At 38.2% G+C, this 18,121-nt stretch overlaps 1 protein-coding gene across 1 annotated transcript in view; it reads left to right on the top strand.

Moving 5' to 3' along the window:
• LOC145294171 (allurin-like) overlaps window positions 1–18,121 on the top strand; it is a 65,170-nt gene that overhangs the window by 33,013 nt on the left and 14,036 nt on the right. Inside the window, exons 5-6 of the mRNA XM_080141296.1 lie at window positions 969–1,066; window positions 14,653–14,732. Of these exons, the coding sequence (XP_079997422.1) occupies window positions 969–1,066; window positions 14,653–14,732 (178 nt within the window). The remainder of the gene's footprint in view (window positions 1–968; window positions 1,067–14,652; window positions 14,733–18,121) is intronic.

Here is an 18,121-nt window from a genome sequence, read left to right as displayed (position 1 = left end):
CATATATATATATATATATATATATATATATATATATATATATATATATATATAAATCATTAAAACTATCCAATCCATCCGATTCAAAATAAAGTATAATATTTATTTGATATCATAATCTGAATATGTTAAACGTGACTTACTAATTATCTGGCCTACAATAAAATGCTTATTTTATCAGTAAAAATTACTATTCAAATTGAAGGTGTTAAAAGTGTATCCAAAACGGATAATGAATATTACAAATTGCAGTTATGTAAGTCTACTGTTGCAAATTTTCAAAATAATAGAACAATCTAAAGTAGGATAGTCTATAGAACCTCTATTTCTTATATTATAAATACTGTCCAAGATTGATAAGTGACCTTTTTCTGTCGAAAACAATGTTTAAGTCTAGGTATGCTGAATGAACGCGACGATATATGTACAAATGATGCTGAACCCTCAAATGGCCTGGATTAACCAATTCTCCAGTAAAACATAATAAGAAAACCCACGTGAGATTTTATTAGTAATTACTTTAAAACAGCGAAAATTATCAGTAGCAAATAATATATAGTATTGAAGGATGGTATCGCTAAATAACAATCTGAAAACAAGAGGAAAAATTACTATTTACAAAAACAATTAACCGTGTCAGAAGTTGCAATGATGGCAGATCAATATAATTTGTATTTTAAATTTATATCTATGCTCTCAATTACGCAAGCACCGACGACTAACTTTTTTTAGAACTCAGTGTATTTTTCGAGGGAAAGAGATCTCGCTCAAACGGATGTGACCAAGGCCAACGTCCTAAAATCATTGGAAAGTTAAAGAAGCAATTAAACGTATGTGTCTGTGTAGAAGTAGATTATGTTGATGAATAAAGTTGATTTTTCAAGCAGTGATTGTTTTAGTTGTGTGGTGGGGTATCAACTCTCATAATCCTTATTCAAAAAGTAAAAACTTTACTTTCATATTTTAAGGTGATGCGAAGTAAATCAGCAAGGATTGGATGTGGTGCTGCATACTGTCCAAATAACCCCAGGCTGAAATACATTGTTACTTGCCATTATCTAAAAGGGTAAGCAGTAATTGTATGTATTTTGAATATCAAACACCATAGAAATGCTATTTTATTCTGGACTACACCTAATTGCTGATAAATAATCTTCCAATAACTTGAGTTGATTTCCATTTTAATATTCTTAAATTTTCTGTTCTCTTTTTTACTCTTCTCTTATTTCTTTATTTGCTTTGTTTATATTTTTAAATTGGTATACTTTTTCAGAACTTTATTGTAGTTTAAAAATTTTTTGAATATTTATTTAAATGTTTTTAAAATGAAAAAAAAAAAATTAAAGTTTAAAACATTATTTAAAATTTTCCAAATATTTTTTAAATATATTTTTTTGTATATTTTAGTTTTTATCATTTTTTGGCATTGCATTCTTTTATAGTCCCAATATTTTAACCAAATTTATCTTTGAAGTTTTTCCCTTTTTATTCTGAATAATTTTAATGTAAGTGTTGACTTGTTACCTATACAGTTGTATAATGCCGGCTTTTCTTTTTTCGATCGAGAAGCATTTGGCTGACACATTTGATGGCCTATATATATATATATATATATATAACTACTTCATTTACTCACATAAAATTAATATACAAAAGTATAAATGTATGCGTAAACTTTAAGTATTTACTTCAAAAGTGCTCAATACGTAGGTAGAGCTAGTTAGTAATTTATAAAATATATATGGCGCTTAAGCTACACTGTGTATTCGGCGTTTCATCCACTCTAGGATTCTTCAGGCTTATGCGCATAAGCCTGAAGAATCCTAAAGTGGATGAAACGCGGAATATTCAGGGTAGCTTAATCGCCATATATATTTTATAAATTACCATATATATATATATATATATATATATATATATATATATATATATATATATATACTTCTTACAAATTCGTTCCAAGAAGTTTCCGCCCTGAACCAAAAAGCACTTAAAAATCGTTGTTTCTCATTTCAACAACTCTGCTACAATGTAAAAAAAAAAAACAAGTTAAAACTGATCGGCCAATAATGTAATAAAAACACTATTCAAGAAATAATTACCTGCATTATATTAATTATCTGACTTTAAGTAGTTGTCCATTTTATAGTGCAAAAGTTAAGCTTCTCATCACGCAATTTTCGGATGCTTTGAGATAAAATTAATGACAAAATGGCTCGAAATACCTCAAGAATATATTCGTAATACTTGTATAAGTTTACTTAAAGCGGCAATTAACTGCTGCTGCGAAAAGTCATATTGAATAACTTTTGGATATGTAGAAATAATATAAGGTTGATTTAAAAATAATGTCATTTTTTAGCTTGAACGTAAAAACTGATATTATTTTATCACCTATCTGGGTGTCATGATCGGCAGGTACTCCCCCGGTGGCCAACATGGGGGATCTGGCCATCGTCCTGTGAATGTTGGTTCGGTTTCTAATTACAGTAACACAGATAATACAGGCAATGAACATGTAAGTATAACTTCTCATTCCAGGGACCAAATAGTACCAACATAAAAACAACCCCGCAAAGATAACCAACAAAAAAGAAAAAAAAAACGAAAAGAAAAATAGACACCGAAGGAGAACAGACAACTCATAATGGAATGTTATTATAGAAGCCATCCCAAATATAGATATGGAGGTTATCGGAAACAGACGAAAGACTATAGAACATCTCCGGTGACTACCATACGACAGAAGAAAGGAGAGCGGGCCAAGCAAGACTGATACTCAAGAGGGGCTTACTCTCAAAACTGGAACTAACGAAAATATAACAAAAAATAAATAATGAAGTTGACATGAAGCATCCCCGACTGGAACCACACATATAAAAGCCTAACAAGTAGAAACAGTATTAAGGGTTGATCTACAAACGAGGAAATCGAGAACAATGAAACTGAGATTCCAGAAGACGAAGCAGGAGAACAAGAAAAAAAACAAACCTCCTATCGTTAAGGAACCAAGAGCAGAAAGAAATTAGAAACAGAAACAGAGAATGTTATCAAAATCCTTCCACACTTCACAACAGACACAATCACTGACCCAAACATTTTAGTATGAAGTTAAAAACAGAAAAACACCCAGGGAATAATGGACCGACAAAACCTGGATGGGATATGAGGTTAGAAAACCAAATCAGCAAACATAAAAAAGAAGCCAAAACTATAAACGAGGATGCAGCGGAGAACATTTAAAATTGGAAATGTGACGAACAAGGAAAACCTAAATAAGAAACACGAAGACCTGGAGCAAAAGAGGGAGACTGATAAAATTCAAATCTGAAGAGTACAAGCTAAACAGGACATTTCAAAACAATGAAAACAGATTCTACCAAAACGTGAACGGGAGAAAAATAGCAAAACGACCAAACCGGACAGAAACAAAACTCCATTGGAGTAAGATATGGGAAAAATGACAGGAACACGACAGAAATGCCGAATGACTGAAAGACAGGAAAGAAGAGCCACGACAAATCGAGGAAGGGACAGTGAATGGAATCAGCAAGGTAATCATGAAGAAAACCATAGTAAAAATGGCAAACTGGAGAACATCAAGACACGAGGGGATACATATATACTGGTTCAAAAGATTCACCGCGCTACACGAAAGATTAGCCCAAAACATGAAGAGATGTATACAGGAAACACACGTGCTAAATTGGTTGACAAAAGACAGAATCACACTGATACAGAAAAAACACAGAGAGAGAAACCGCCCCTAGCGACTACAGATCTATCAGGTGTATACTCAATAAGTGGAAAAATTGACCATACTGACAGCACAACTGAGGGAACAAATCTACCACTCTCTGAATAATATTGGACTTCTCCCAGAAATACTGAGAGAATGCCAGAAAGGAACAAGAGGAACACATGACCTGCTATACTTAGATCAAAGAATTCTAATGGAGGTAAAATAAGTAGAAAGTATTTTACCAGGTCAGGGATCGACTTCAAAAAGGCGTACGATAGATTCTATGGATAATATAATGTTTAAAAATGAATGAAATACTAAGCAGATTAATTAACGTGATACAAAATGCAATGAACATAATGAGAATGGAATTGACAGCTGAACAATATACTGAGAAAGTGCACAGCTAAATACAAGTTCTCTAATACAGAGGAAAAAATGAACCACCTAATTCACATGGATGAACTGAAACTTTTTGCAAAGACCGAAAAGCAACTAGAGACACTAATTTACACTACCAGAATCTTTAGCCATGATATCCAAATCGAGTTTGGTATGGAAAGGTGCGCACTACTAGTTATAAGAAAGGGAAAATTGGAGACGACAGAAGGCATGGAACTGCCGAACCAAACGGAGATGAGGGCTCTGGGAGAACAAGACGCCTATAAATACCTAGGAGTACTGGAGGCAGACACCATAAAAATAACAGAAATGAAAGAGAGAGTCGCAAAGGAATACCTCAGGAGAACAAGAAAACTCCAAGAAACAAAACTGTATAGTAGAAACCTAACAAAAGGTATAAATTCATTGGCAGTATCACTAGTAAGATACTCGGAACCCTTCATAGGGTAGACCAAAGAATAACAAAGACAGCTCGATCAGAAGACCAAGAAACTAATGACCATACCCAAAGAAGGATGTTTAACGACGTTACGTGAAAAGGAAAGAAGGCCGAAGAGGACTAGTTTGTATGGAAGATTGTGTGCATGACACAAAAAATATAAAAATACATAATACAGAAAGGATAATCATGACAGCGAGAGACACTAAAAAACGACAAAACAGAAAACAGAGAAGTAAAGGATGAAACTAGAAAAGAAAAATGGGAAGAAAAACAACTACTTGAAAAATGCATAAGGATGACATAAGTTCAAACTAACGAAAACACTCTTACACGAATGCGAAAAGGACACATACGCCGAGAAACTGAACCCCTAATAACCGCAACACAAGATGACTTGATAAGAACAAACCACACCAATGCAAATACCGACAAAACACAAGAAAACAGCAAATGCCGAGTCTGTGGACAAAAAGATGAAACGATAAATCATATAGTAAGTGAATTGAGCAAACTGGCCCACAAAAACATATGAACTGACACAACCAAGTAAGAAGAGCACTGCACTGGGAATTATGCAAACAACTGCATCTCCAACACACACACACATACACACAAGTGGTACACACATAAGCCGGCAACAGTACTTGAAAACGAGAATCACAAAATCTTGTGGCACATGGACGTACAAACTGATAAATCCATCCAAGCAAGAAGACCGAATGTCATAATAATTAACAAAAAAGAAAAATCCTATCAAATCGTACACTTTTCTATTCCAGCTGACCACGGGGTAAATATCAAAGAAAAGAGAAACGGAGCAAATGCACAAACTTAGCCAGAGAGCTGAAAGATGAAGATATTCCTAGTGCTCCTACAATTACAGGTATTATATTTAATACCTATAATTGTAGGAGCACTATGAAGAATCCCGAAAAACTTTGTAAAAAGAATGGGAGAATTTGGAATAAAAGAAATGACTAGAATAATACAACGAACAACAATAATGAAAACAGCTTAAATATTAAGGAAAGCCCTTGAGTGTGGAAGCCTAGCGCACCACCAACAACATGGCCAACAAGCGCGAACCAGACAAACTGCTGCAGAACCAAACATGAAGTGCTACAGGGAACCCACTATATTGAAGCCGCATATTTATATGTTCTCAACCTCCCATCCAATTACCACATCACCGCCCCCCCCCAAAGTAAGTCCAAACAACAAAATAGCTGAAGGATGAAGGAAAGGCAGAGGAATGAACGTTGGATGTGATAAAAGAACCTTGGAGATACTTATTGCCACTCATATTTCAGTGAAGACCAATAGCCGCTGCCAAAGAAAAAGTAATGATAAGCAGCTGTTTCGATTATACAAATTTATTAGAAAACACTAGCGAAAGAGGGAGAGTACTAGAAATCACGCGAGACATGTCGTCACAGATTTGTGATGGGGGATATGAGACGAATGGATTCGCCAATCATTTTTATAACCAAGGGCTGTCCTAAACAACCAATCAAAACGTCGCAAAATGATTATAAAAATCCTTGATTTTTGGATTCAATCAATTCGCCATTTGCTACGTCACGGAACGCATTTAATTCTTTTAATCCATCTTGGTTACTGGTCTGAACTACGCCGCCATCTTGGTTACTGATCTGAACTACGCCACCATCTTCGTTCAACATAATATCTCAGAACTTAAGATGTTACCTACGCGACGGACCGCATTTGATTCTTGGTCACCATCTTGGTTACTGATCTGAACTACGCCGCCATCTGTGTTCAACACAATGTCTCAAAACTTAACATGTTATGCGCCCAGCCACCGTCTTTTCTTTGACGGATCGGAATCTAAATTCGAATTGTAGCAGGTAAAATTTATGGGATATCTAAGGATTCGAAAACTACACAAAGTCATACAATCTACAACAGAGAATCCAAACGACCCTGAATATCTCGAAAAAAAAACGCGACTGTTTTTGCAGAACTGATTCAATGTTTAGACGTTATGCTACAGCGCACGTTATCACCAAGGAATCTGATTTTATTAATTTTGATTCAAACTTTAATCCTCAAAGTCATTTTGTCGAACTTGCCGACAGTAGTCAAATAAATGATATAGTCTTGAAAAGAGGCGATGCTAAAATATACCTTAAAAATAATAAAGGCGAAATCTGTAACTGTATTCTAAAGAATGCTCTGTTCATAGCTACATTCAAGCTAGACATATTTTTCGTGCAGGCTGCAATTAATCAAGGCGCGAATATACAATTTGGAGAAAATACATCAAAATTGACATACCTCAATGGAACTGTATTTGACATTAAAGAAAATGGCCGACTATATTATTTAAAAAGTATGGTTCCCTCCAAAACTGCTTGTCACGACTTGGAAACCTGGCATAAAATACTAGGACACTGCAATACAGCTGATATTAAAAAATTACCAAAATATAGTCGAAGGCATGAAAATAATACCTTCAGACGATCTCCCAAATTGTGATGTGTGTACACAAGAGAAAATGACAAAAGATATAAGCCGAACGCCAGACAAAAAAAGCTACGAAAATTCTCTCACTTGTGCATTGTGACTTAGCAGGTCCGATCAGCCCGATGGGGAGAAACCATCCAAGGTACGTTTTCATTGGTTGTTTAGCACAGCCGTTAGGTATAAAGATGATTGGCGAATCCATTCGTTTCATACCCCCCACATCACAAGTCAAAAACATTTTACACATATATATACAAGTTAAAAAAGCATTTCATCCAAGGTATGAAAATTGTTAAACAAAATGTTTTTACTATAGGCTTTAAAAATAAAGGTACAATATTCAATTTGAAATGTGTTTATCTTCAAAGTGCACTGTTATAAATTTTACAAAGTAAGGTACAACAATTTAATTTAAATCGAATCAAAAAATGACCTTGGATTTATTTTATGTAATGTACATTCTGTTGCACTTAAAAAAAAAAAAAATCATTGAAAATTTTATATATATCATTAATGGAAGATAATGTTTTTAAATTGCAACAAAATGTACATTACATAAAATAAATCCAAGGTAATTTCTTTATTCGATTTAAATTAAATTTTTATACCTTACTTTGTAAAATTTATAAAAGATCACTTTGAAGATAAATAGATTTCAAATTGAATCTTGTACCTTTATTTTTAAAGCCTATAGTAACACATTTTCTTTAACAATTTTCATGCCTTGGATGAAATACTTTTCTAACTTGTATCTTACCTTTTTAAGATTATATCTTTAAACTCTCCTTCTTTCTATTTCAGTTTGTATTTCTCCTCACACCACAACTCATTTTTGCAACCCCCTCTTTGTAATATTACAGGTCTGAATATTCTCTCTATTTTAGTTTTTTTTATTTATCTTCACACCACAACTCATTTTTTCAAACCCCCTCCCTGTAATACAGGTCTAAATAATGAGAAAATCTGAATTGTTTTAACAAACACTTTAAAATAACTTTTTTTAGATTACATTTTTTAAACTTCATTCAGGATAGAAAATCTATAAGACTTAATAAGGAACATATTTCATATAGGTTTGATTAACAAATATTCAGTACATAACAAGAAAAATAGAGATGAAAATTTCAAAAGGACTGTATAACTGGTTACGGTCAATAGTAGTCCTCGCCAGCGAAAGTCTTTGTTATTATTATTATTATTATTATTTTTATTATTATTATTATTATTATTATTATTATTATTATTATTATTATTATTATTATTTAAAACAGTTTGTGTCCTGCTCTTCCGCGCGAGGACTAATATAGTCATCAACATACAGTATTGTTGCGCTATTCGGATGCTGCTATGCGAGCAGTGAATAAACAATGTTTGGCATTGATAACAAGTGTTTCAGAATTTCCCCTCTGAATCAAAATCCCAAGAGTAACTTCATCAAATAGCATATACAACTTCCATGTCTAGCTTACGAACCACTAACTTATGTAACTTTATAACATTATACACCCATTTAGGTGCTATGACAAAATCCTAGATTACATACTAGGAGTTACAGCATCATTGTCGCACTCACCATCAGAGTAAAAAGTCTTGATTTTCCACCCTATTTCAAAAGTCCTCCCACTCTTACCAGTCTACACCGTGTAAAATTCCTCAAAGAGTACTTATATTGATATGCCACTTTCGTAACTGATTCGTAAGCTCATGACATAACATTAACATTCTATTCCTCGAATTAAAAAAAAAACATCTCCATAGAAATTTTCTAGTTATTTTGATTGGCCTTCAACTCCAGAATGTCTCTTATCCCGGTATTAAGCAAACATTTCGAAAACTATAAATTAATGGCGCTTTTTTGGTGTGCGTGTGTGTGTGGGGGGGTAAACTTCTATAGTTGTAAATGAAATTAATTACGCTAAATGTTAATTGTGAATGTCTGATAAAGATTTCCTTTCTTTTCTTTATTGAAACCACGACAAAGTTCGTTCGTCACACATTACCGACTCTCTCTCCCTTTCGCTCTTTTTATTATTACTGTCATCAACTTTGTTACATCCAAAAAATAAATAAATGAAAATCTTCGCTCCTTCGTTTAATGTTTCTATTTATTAAAAACAAGCCATACTAATGAGCGACATTTTGTCGGGGGTATACTTTCATAGTTATAGATGTCCGATAAAACTTATCTTCCTTTTCGCCCGTGATTATATACGGTCTATCCCACCCTCCTCCTCCTCCTCTCTCTCTCTCTCTACCGCTTTTTGTATTACTATTGTCATTAACTTTGTTACATCAACATATCTACGCTGCTTTCTTCTTTGAATGTTTTAATGCATTAAAAACGAGCCAAACTAATAGGCCACATTTTTTCTTTGATAATAATTATAAATGTCTGACTAAGATTTTCCTTATTTTCGTTGTCGAAAAAACAACGAATTTCGTCCCTCACTACTTACCGATTCTCATTCTCTCTCTTTCTGTCACTATCTAAATGTCTCTTTCTTTCTTTCTTTCTCTCTCTCTCTCTATCTATTTCTTTTGCTCTCTCTCCACACGGGCTGCCTACTTCGTCTATTTTCTTATCGATGCAGTTTTTTTTTCTTCGGCTAGATGTTGTTCAATATCCTTATTACACTACCTCTCTCAACCCATCTTTGCCATGGGGAGGATTGGAGGGATCAATTCAGATAGCCGTTCTTACCATGAGGTGGTTAAGGGTTCAGCAGCAACATCAATAATCGTAATTTAATTTATTCTAGGGCGCAAGCTTCCGCCAGGCAACGGTTAGCGAGAACTGCTTGCTAATACTAATACTGACATTAATAATAATAATGATAATAAAATAATATCAATAATAATTTAATAATAATATAAATAATAATAATGGTATATGAATAATACTAATACTACTACAACTACTACTACTACTACTAATAATAATAATGATATTAATAACCATATTAATAATAATTATTGCAATAATATTTATGATAGTAATATTAATAATAACAATATGAATAATAATACAACAATAGTATTATACTCATTATAATAATATTAATAAAAAATAATAATGATATCAATATTAATAATATTAATGATGATATTATTATTAGTATCATTAAGATTAATGAAGAAAAATTATATTAAAAATAATATTAATTATGATATTAATAATAATACTACTAATATTATTAACAACAATAATACTATTATTACTACTATTAATGTCGAAAAATGGTGATGTGGTGTGTTGCACACAGGGCCTTTGAGCGTGTAGTGTTGTAGCTTAGTGAATGTGTAGAGTGCTTAGCTGCTTGGCTTTCAGGTGCTTTGCTCCTCTTGCTTCCAGCTGTAACCGCCACCTATACTCGCAAGAGTGAAGGGGAGGCAGTTTAGTAAGCCCTGCCCACTGGTGGTTAGAGCGTCTCACTGGTCAAGACTCGCATGCCACCTCCTCGTGGTACATCACGGTTTAACTGGGTACCTTGCGGCCCCAGGCTAAGTGTATGTGGGATCTCGGAGTAGTCTGGAGCCCCAGAGGTGTTGAGTGCATGGCCCTCCGGCGTGAGGACACGCCCTGGCTTACACCAATCCAGACCCCAGCTATGTGGTCAAATAGCAAAATGTCATCTCGGCAGCAGGAGTTGGCAGTCATGTATGAGCGCAGCTGATATATTTTTCAACCACCGGTCTCCCATGGCGGATCACTGAGCGGATGAATCAAGAACGATCAACGGTCAGGGATCAACACCCAGTTAGCGGGTACTGCGGGGCAACCTACCACTGCTCCAGCTGTCGCACTCCTGTGCTCCGCTGGGGTCCGCAATGTTGGGTCCAGAGGTGGATGTTCTGTTCTGGGCATGCACTCATCCACTACTTCCCTGCCCCGGCGCTTGACGTTTCAGGCAACTACTATGGATATGTCAAGAATAAATTCTCAGCGACTGGCAATTCGGGAGCCCCCTGCAGTCGGGGGTGCTGTCGTTGCTCGGCAGGGCCCGCGTTCTAGGCAGGCGCGCCCCGGTCGACATCCTGCTACTGCCTCCCCACTACACCTGGCCTGCTGGAATGTCCGCTCCCTTGGGGTGACTTCCTCTCTTGACAGTTTTCATCCTCGGAAGTCTGCTGTTATCGACCTGGAATTACTCCGGTTGGGGGTGGATGTCTCAGCACTAGGCGAGACATGGCTCACTGGAAATGGCTCCATACGTGAAGCTAACTTCACATTTTACTGGACTGGCTACCCTGACTTGGAGAGACCAAAACATGGAGTGGGTTTTGCCATCTGCAACAAGCTGCTCAGCTTTGTCGAAACTCCCGTCGCCATCTCTCCCAGATTAATGTCACTACAGCTACACACCACCTCTGGTCCAGTGTCCCTATTGTCTGCCTACGCCCCAACCCTCACCTCGCCGGATGACCAGAAAGATGCTTTCTATCTCCAGCTGAGTGAGACCCTCTCCAAAATCGACCGCGGTCACCGCATAATCATCCTGGGTGATCTCAACGCTCGAGTAGGCAGTAACACCAATGACTGGCCTGATGTCCTGGGTCCTCACGGAGTGGGCTCTATGAATGAAAATGGACAGCGTCTTCTGGAACTCTGTGCTACACACAGGCTGTGCATCCCATCAACCTTCTTTAAGGGCTCACCGTGGTCGAAGATGACATGGCAACACCCACGCTCTAAGCGATGGCACCAGCTGGACCATGTGATCACTCAAAAGAAGCACCTCCAGGATATCATCCACTGCAGGACAATGCACTCTGCGGACTGTGACACAGACCACTCACTTGTGCGCTGTAAGCTTAAACTAAAGCCAAAGAAAATCCACCTGTCTTGCTCAAAACCACTTTCAACGCTCAATGTTCTTGCTACTAAGTCCAAGGAGAAATGCCAACATTTTCAAGCTTCAATACAATCCACCTTTGGCCAGTCTGCACCCCCTCAGGATGCTGCCTCTGCCTGGCTGCGGATTCGTGACACTGTTGGAGTTTGCGCACTCTCCAGTTTTGGTAGACGTACAGTAAAGCAGCCGGACTGGTTCAGACACCACGCGGACACACTCCATCAAGCACTAGCAGAAAAGCGAGCGGCAAGACTGGCTGTGATGCAGGACCCCTCTCCTCAAGCTACTAGCCTCTGGAAGCAGAGCCGCTCAAAAGTGCAGCGCCTAACTCGAGAGGCTAAACACAACTATTGGAGTGACATCTCCAAGCGTGCTGAAGACTGCTCTGCCACCGGCAACACCGGTGGCATGTACCAAGCTCTGAAAGAGGCTCTAGGTCCTCCTGTGAAGAAATCATCTCCTTTGCGATCTCTGTCCGGAGAACTACTCACCAATCCTGATGATCAGCTTGACCGTTGGGTGGAGCACTACAGCTCTCTGTATGCTCAACCTGTAGCAGCTAGTGAGGCTGCTATAATAGCTGCTGTTCCCCAACTACCAGTCCTCCATGAGCTAGATTACGACATCACCATCGATGAAGTACACAAGACCATCAAGCTACTGAGGAACAACAAAGCCCCCGGCGTGGATGGGCTACCTTCAGAAATCTTCAGATGCGGTGGTGACTCACTAACTGAGGAACTCCATCATCTCTTCTCAATCTGCTGGAATGAAGGTACTATTCCCGATGAACTTCGTAACGCCAACATAGTTACCCTGTATAAGAACAAAGGGTTTCGCTGCGACTGCAACAACTACCGTGGCATATCTCTACTTTCCCAGCCTGGAAAGATCTATGCCCGCTTAGTCCTGCCACGTCTCCAGATTATTGCCAACAGAATTCTTCCTGAGAGTCAATGTGGCTTTCGACCTGGCCGCTCTACCACTGACATGATCTTTTCTGTTCGTCAGATCCAGGAGAAATGCATTGAGCAAGGCCGTCCTCTCTATGCAGTTTTCGTTGACTTGACGAAGGCCTTTGATTATGTTAGCAGATCAGGGCTATTTCTAGTCCTCCGTCTACTGGGCTGCCCTCCCAAACTCCTGAAAACCATACAAGAATTTCACGATCAGATGAAGGCTACAGTACAGTTTGAGGGCTCTCGTTCTAAAGAGTTCCCCATCTCTTGTGGTGTCAAGCAAGGCTGCGTGTTAGCTCCTACTCTGTTCGGAATATATTTCTCAGCTGTTCTGCGCCGAGCCTTCCCAAACCCAACTGGAGTGCTCCTTCACACTCGCAGTACTGGAGGCCTATTCAACCTGGCCAGGCTACGCTCAAAAACTATGGTTAACCGCGTACAGATCCGTGAACTCCTGTACGCTGATGATGCTGCCTTCATCGCCAACTCGGAGGTTGAGCTTCAGGCAATGTGCTCCTCCTTTGCTTCTGCCTGCGAGGAGTTTGGTCTCAAAATCAGCCTAGGCAAGACGGTGGTCTTTGCCCAGCCTGCTGGGCTTTCACCCATAATAACCGTAAACAATCATGTACTGTCAAACGTCACCAAGTTCACTTACTTGGGTTCTACAGTTGATAACACCAACAGTCTTGATTGTGAACTGGACTCCCGCATTGGAAAGGCATCAACAACTTTCGGCAGGCTTAGTGAGAGAGTCTGGAAGAACAAGTCCCTCTCGCTACACCTAAAGATCAAGGTTTACGAGGCCTGCATCCTCAGCACTCTCCTGTATGGCAGTGAGACTTGGTGCACCTACCGCCGACACGAACACCGTCTGAACGCCTTCCACTTCCGATGCCTGCGCACAATTCTTGGATTCACATGGAAGGATCATGTACCAAACACAGCTATCCTCTCCACGACCAAGAGTACTGACATGTACACAGTGCTGCGCATCCGTCGCTTACGTTGGGCTGGCCACACCTGCCGCATGGACGACAGCCGGCTACCAAAAGCACTTCTCTTTGGAGAGATAGCTGATGCCCCTCGCTGTGCTGGCAGGCCACGCCTCCGCTACAAGGATGTCCTGAAACGTGACCTCCAGGTCTTCGGCATCCCTCACAACACTTGGGAAACCTCTGCCGGCAACCGAGCAAAGTGGCAAGCTGCTATAAGATCTGGTGCCAAAAGATCCTGCCAGCAATACACAGACTTCCTGAACTGTAGAAGACTGAAGCGCCTTGCCAATCGTCGTCCTCGACGTTAAGGGCCTATGATGACTATTAATGATAATAATGATAAGAATAACAATATTATTTATAATAATAATAATAATAAGAAGAAGAAGAAGAAGAAGAAGAAGAAGAAAATGTATATTTTGTTTATCCTACTTTAATTTGCATACCTTTTCTTACTTGCAAAATTTGATAATCAATCATCATCAAGTTTTGGAAGTTAATTAAGACAAGAATAATATTTTCCTATCATTATCTTTATATGTTAAATTATATTCCAGCGTGGCTCTACCCAAATATATAAACAATATTATAAACAATATAAGGGATAAAGGCACAAATATAAATATATTTAGTTTAATGAAATATCATCAGATTAATATTCCAGCAAAACTCTTATCAAACCACAGCTTTAAATCCTTTTTTTATTACAAATAATTTAAGTTTATATTACAGATGTAGTTTTTTATAAATATATTTTTTCTTTTTTGCTTAGACAATTCAACTACAAGAAACCGTACAAAAATGGAAGACCATGTGCTAAATGCCCCGGCAATTGTAAAAATAACATGTGTGGTAAGTATACAGATTGAAAATATATATATCTTATACATATATAAAATGTATAGGTATACATAGACACTTATACACAGAAAAGTCACATACATAAACTCCAAAACACGCACATATATATTTATATCAAAGTGTACACGTATACCCACATTTATATGTGTGTGTATATATATATTTAAGAAAAATAACGTAATGAAGTCTATATTTATATTTTTGTAGCGAAATCTTCTACAAATTCAACTTAAAGAAACTCTAATATATACAATCTAGAATAACCAGGAAAATCTTGTGGCTTCACGGGGAATGGGAGACATAAAAAATGTAATCACACCTGACAATACGATTGCAAAACTCGTCAGGTCAACTTGGCAACAGACGTAAACCGAACGCTTCCATCTACACGATTTAACACGGGGAATGCCGTCGATGCGACCTGACCCAGTACCAAACACTTCCGTCGACACGATCAGGCACCCCCTTAAACAATTCCATAGACACGATCCTAAACACGACATGATTTCGAACAACTCCATCGTAAGGGACACAATGCCAGAGCACATGGGCAGTTTCTCAATATTATAGCCATTAAAGGAACTAATGTTCGCCGTAGATAGTCCCGACTAAGACATTAACACACCACTAATCCGTGCATGCTCGCCACACTCCTCCCGATCTAAGGATCACACGCATGGCCGCTTTTTTCTGATAATTTGAATTAACGGCACGTTCAGAAACTAATTAAGTTGTGCTTTCGTCATTGAACTCCTCCTGCACAAGATCCTTGGGTGCATTTGAGGAACTTTTAAAATCTGCTCGTTCGCAGTAGGTCTCCAATTATCTGATGAGGCAGTGTCGTCGCCGATGGAGCAATGATTTGGACACATTTTTTATGTGGTCTGGTTTTTCAATTATTTGAAAATATTTGTTGGCTATTGATTTTCACTATTATGCCCTTTCTGAAGTGCGTTGTACATTTTTGTCCTACGGATTCTATATCCAAACAGAATCCCTCTCCTTGTACGGATAAGCAATTGCATTGGCAGGAACCACCATTTTATCGACACAAGCGCATATTATACTCGTAAGTGCAGTCGTAGCCGTCTTGTCCTCCTTAGGCATAATGTTTTGCCAGTACACTTACTCTAAGTGTTCTTGACGTAATGTATTTTATTGTGCGATGGGACCTCTCGATAATTCCGAAATCTTTTGTACATACCTGACATCCCTTTTAACTCAGCAAATCTCTTTCAACAAAATGCTGCGCCATTGTCGGTAAGCAACTCAATTGGCTACCCCCTTTCAAAACGTTATTTCCATCTACCTGATGACACTAGCAAAACTTCTGCGAGATGGTAAAACGACGAGGGCCACAACTACACACTTTAGGTATATTTGAGTGCCCAATTTGGAATATATCCATAGCAAACCTGCTCCAGTTTTTCGTTGCATCAAGCCTATCTTACTTCGAATGCACTGGGGCTGGATCTATGGGTTTACATTCTTTGCAATCCTCAACCATTGTCAGTATCTCAGCTTAAGTTATTACTGAGTTGAAACAATTTACAAAATACAACGTCCTCTTCACTTCAGGATGTCCGCTGGATCGATTGACTGTTTGTACTTGAGGAACGTTGTGTTCTTCGGCTACGGCACACACATGTTCTATGGCTTCTTTTATTTTACGTATTACATTTAACAATCGCTGTGGTACCAGTGTAAAGTGGTCAGCTCGGTTATCGTGAGTCCGGCATCAATCTTCAGTGCATATTCCCAAGCCAACTTTCTGAGTGTAGAGAAGCGACGGTTAATTTACATTTAAGAGACGACTTTGGTGCGCACTCTCGTTTGTCCGGACAATGTGTCAGTTATCCACAAATATACACATGCAGAGTCCATTCGTAAATGAATGGTTTTGATTTTCTATCGCAATGCAAGGTTGATACCAAGCAGCACAGCATGAAGCTCAGCCAACTTAACCTCATGCACCAGTGGGAGCTAGCGTGCATCATTCACCACGGAATCATTGCCTTGCACAGACACGCCGGTGGCAACGAAACTAGCGTCTACCTACAGTGTACAGTTGCCCACCCATACACCAATTACTTCTCTCTGAGTCGTCTTGAAATATCCTCAAACAAATATCTTCGATTATCCGTGCCAGAAGATGGTCTTGTACTTCGTTAACTCTATCTAGTTTTCACAGTCTTTGCCTTTCGTTTTACAAAATCCGTGGCGGCAGGTAACCAGTTAATCACCGGGAAATGCCCAGTCAGTATCTCGACCACTGAATATACAATTTGACGAGTAAGTATATCGGAGACTACAAGAAGGTTACTTCCACGCCGGTAGAACAGTTTGCCCTGCTCATCTGGACACATAATACCAAGGCGCTTCACTTCATCAGTTGACATATCGGCTTAGCTTTCTCCAGACATTTAACTTATGACTGTCTGGAGTTACTGACATCAAACCCTTTGGATAGAAGGCCATTATAGCCAAAACTTTCGCGGGTGCGCGCGCCCATACCCAGTACAGTACCATTTCTCTTAACTAAACAAACAACTAGAAATTAAACGTATGTATGTGTGCGTGCGCGCGTGTGTATACGTGTATGTGCGTGGGTGTACACATATGATTATGTATGCGTGTGTGTGTAATTATATATCATCTGTTATCTATGCTACATCTTGTTTGTATGTATACGTGCACTTATGTTTGGGTGACCGAATCCATGTATGCATATGTGCATGGATTGGAAAGGAAACTTCAACCAATATATGCATAAGGTGGGATGTATGAATATGTGTGTGTGTGTGGGATTGTGAGTGCATGTGCCCATATATATATGGGTGGATGAGTGTATACACATCCGTATGTATGTGTGTGTATGTATGTATATATACATATGTATGCACATGTATGAGTGGGTAAATGTGTTCGTGTGAATATGGATATACGCGTATGTGTGAGCCCCTGCATATGTCTGTGTGTGTGCATGTGTGTGTGTATGTGCCTACATAGTATGTGGATGTTTGTGAGTGTATGTGCACATACATATATGTGTGTACATATATGTGTGTATGTGCGTGTATGTGTGTGTATATATATCTTCTACCTATTATTCTCCATCTTACTTGTGTGTGTGTGTGGGTACGTGTACGTATGTCTGAATGATTAAGCGCATATATACATGCGTATTTTGGTAGGGAAAAAAAAAGTGTATATATATATATATATATATATATATATAAAAATAAAAAAATAAAAATAATTGTTAGCGGTGGATGTATGCGAGTACGTGTGTGAGTGTGTAGGTGGGTATGTATATGTGTATATATGTATGCTCCTACACATATTTCTATGTATGTACGTGTGTGTATGTGTGTGTGCCT

This window comes from Euprymna scolopes, chromosome 1, assembly GCF_053919585.1.
Source record: "Euprymna scolopes isolate OS-2025 chromosome 1, ASM5391958v1, whole genome shotgun sequence".
Taxonomy (NCBI): domain Eukaryota; kingdom Metazoa; phylum Mollusca; class Cephalopoda; order Sepiida; family Sepiolidae; genus Euprymna; species Euprymna scolopes.
This window is presented reverse-complemented; position numbering and strand designations above follow the sequence as displayed.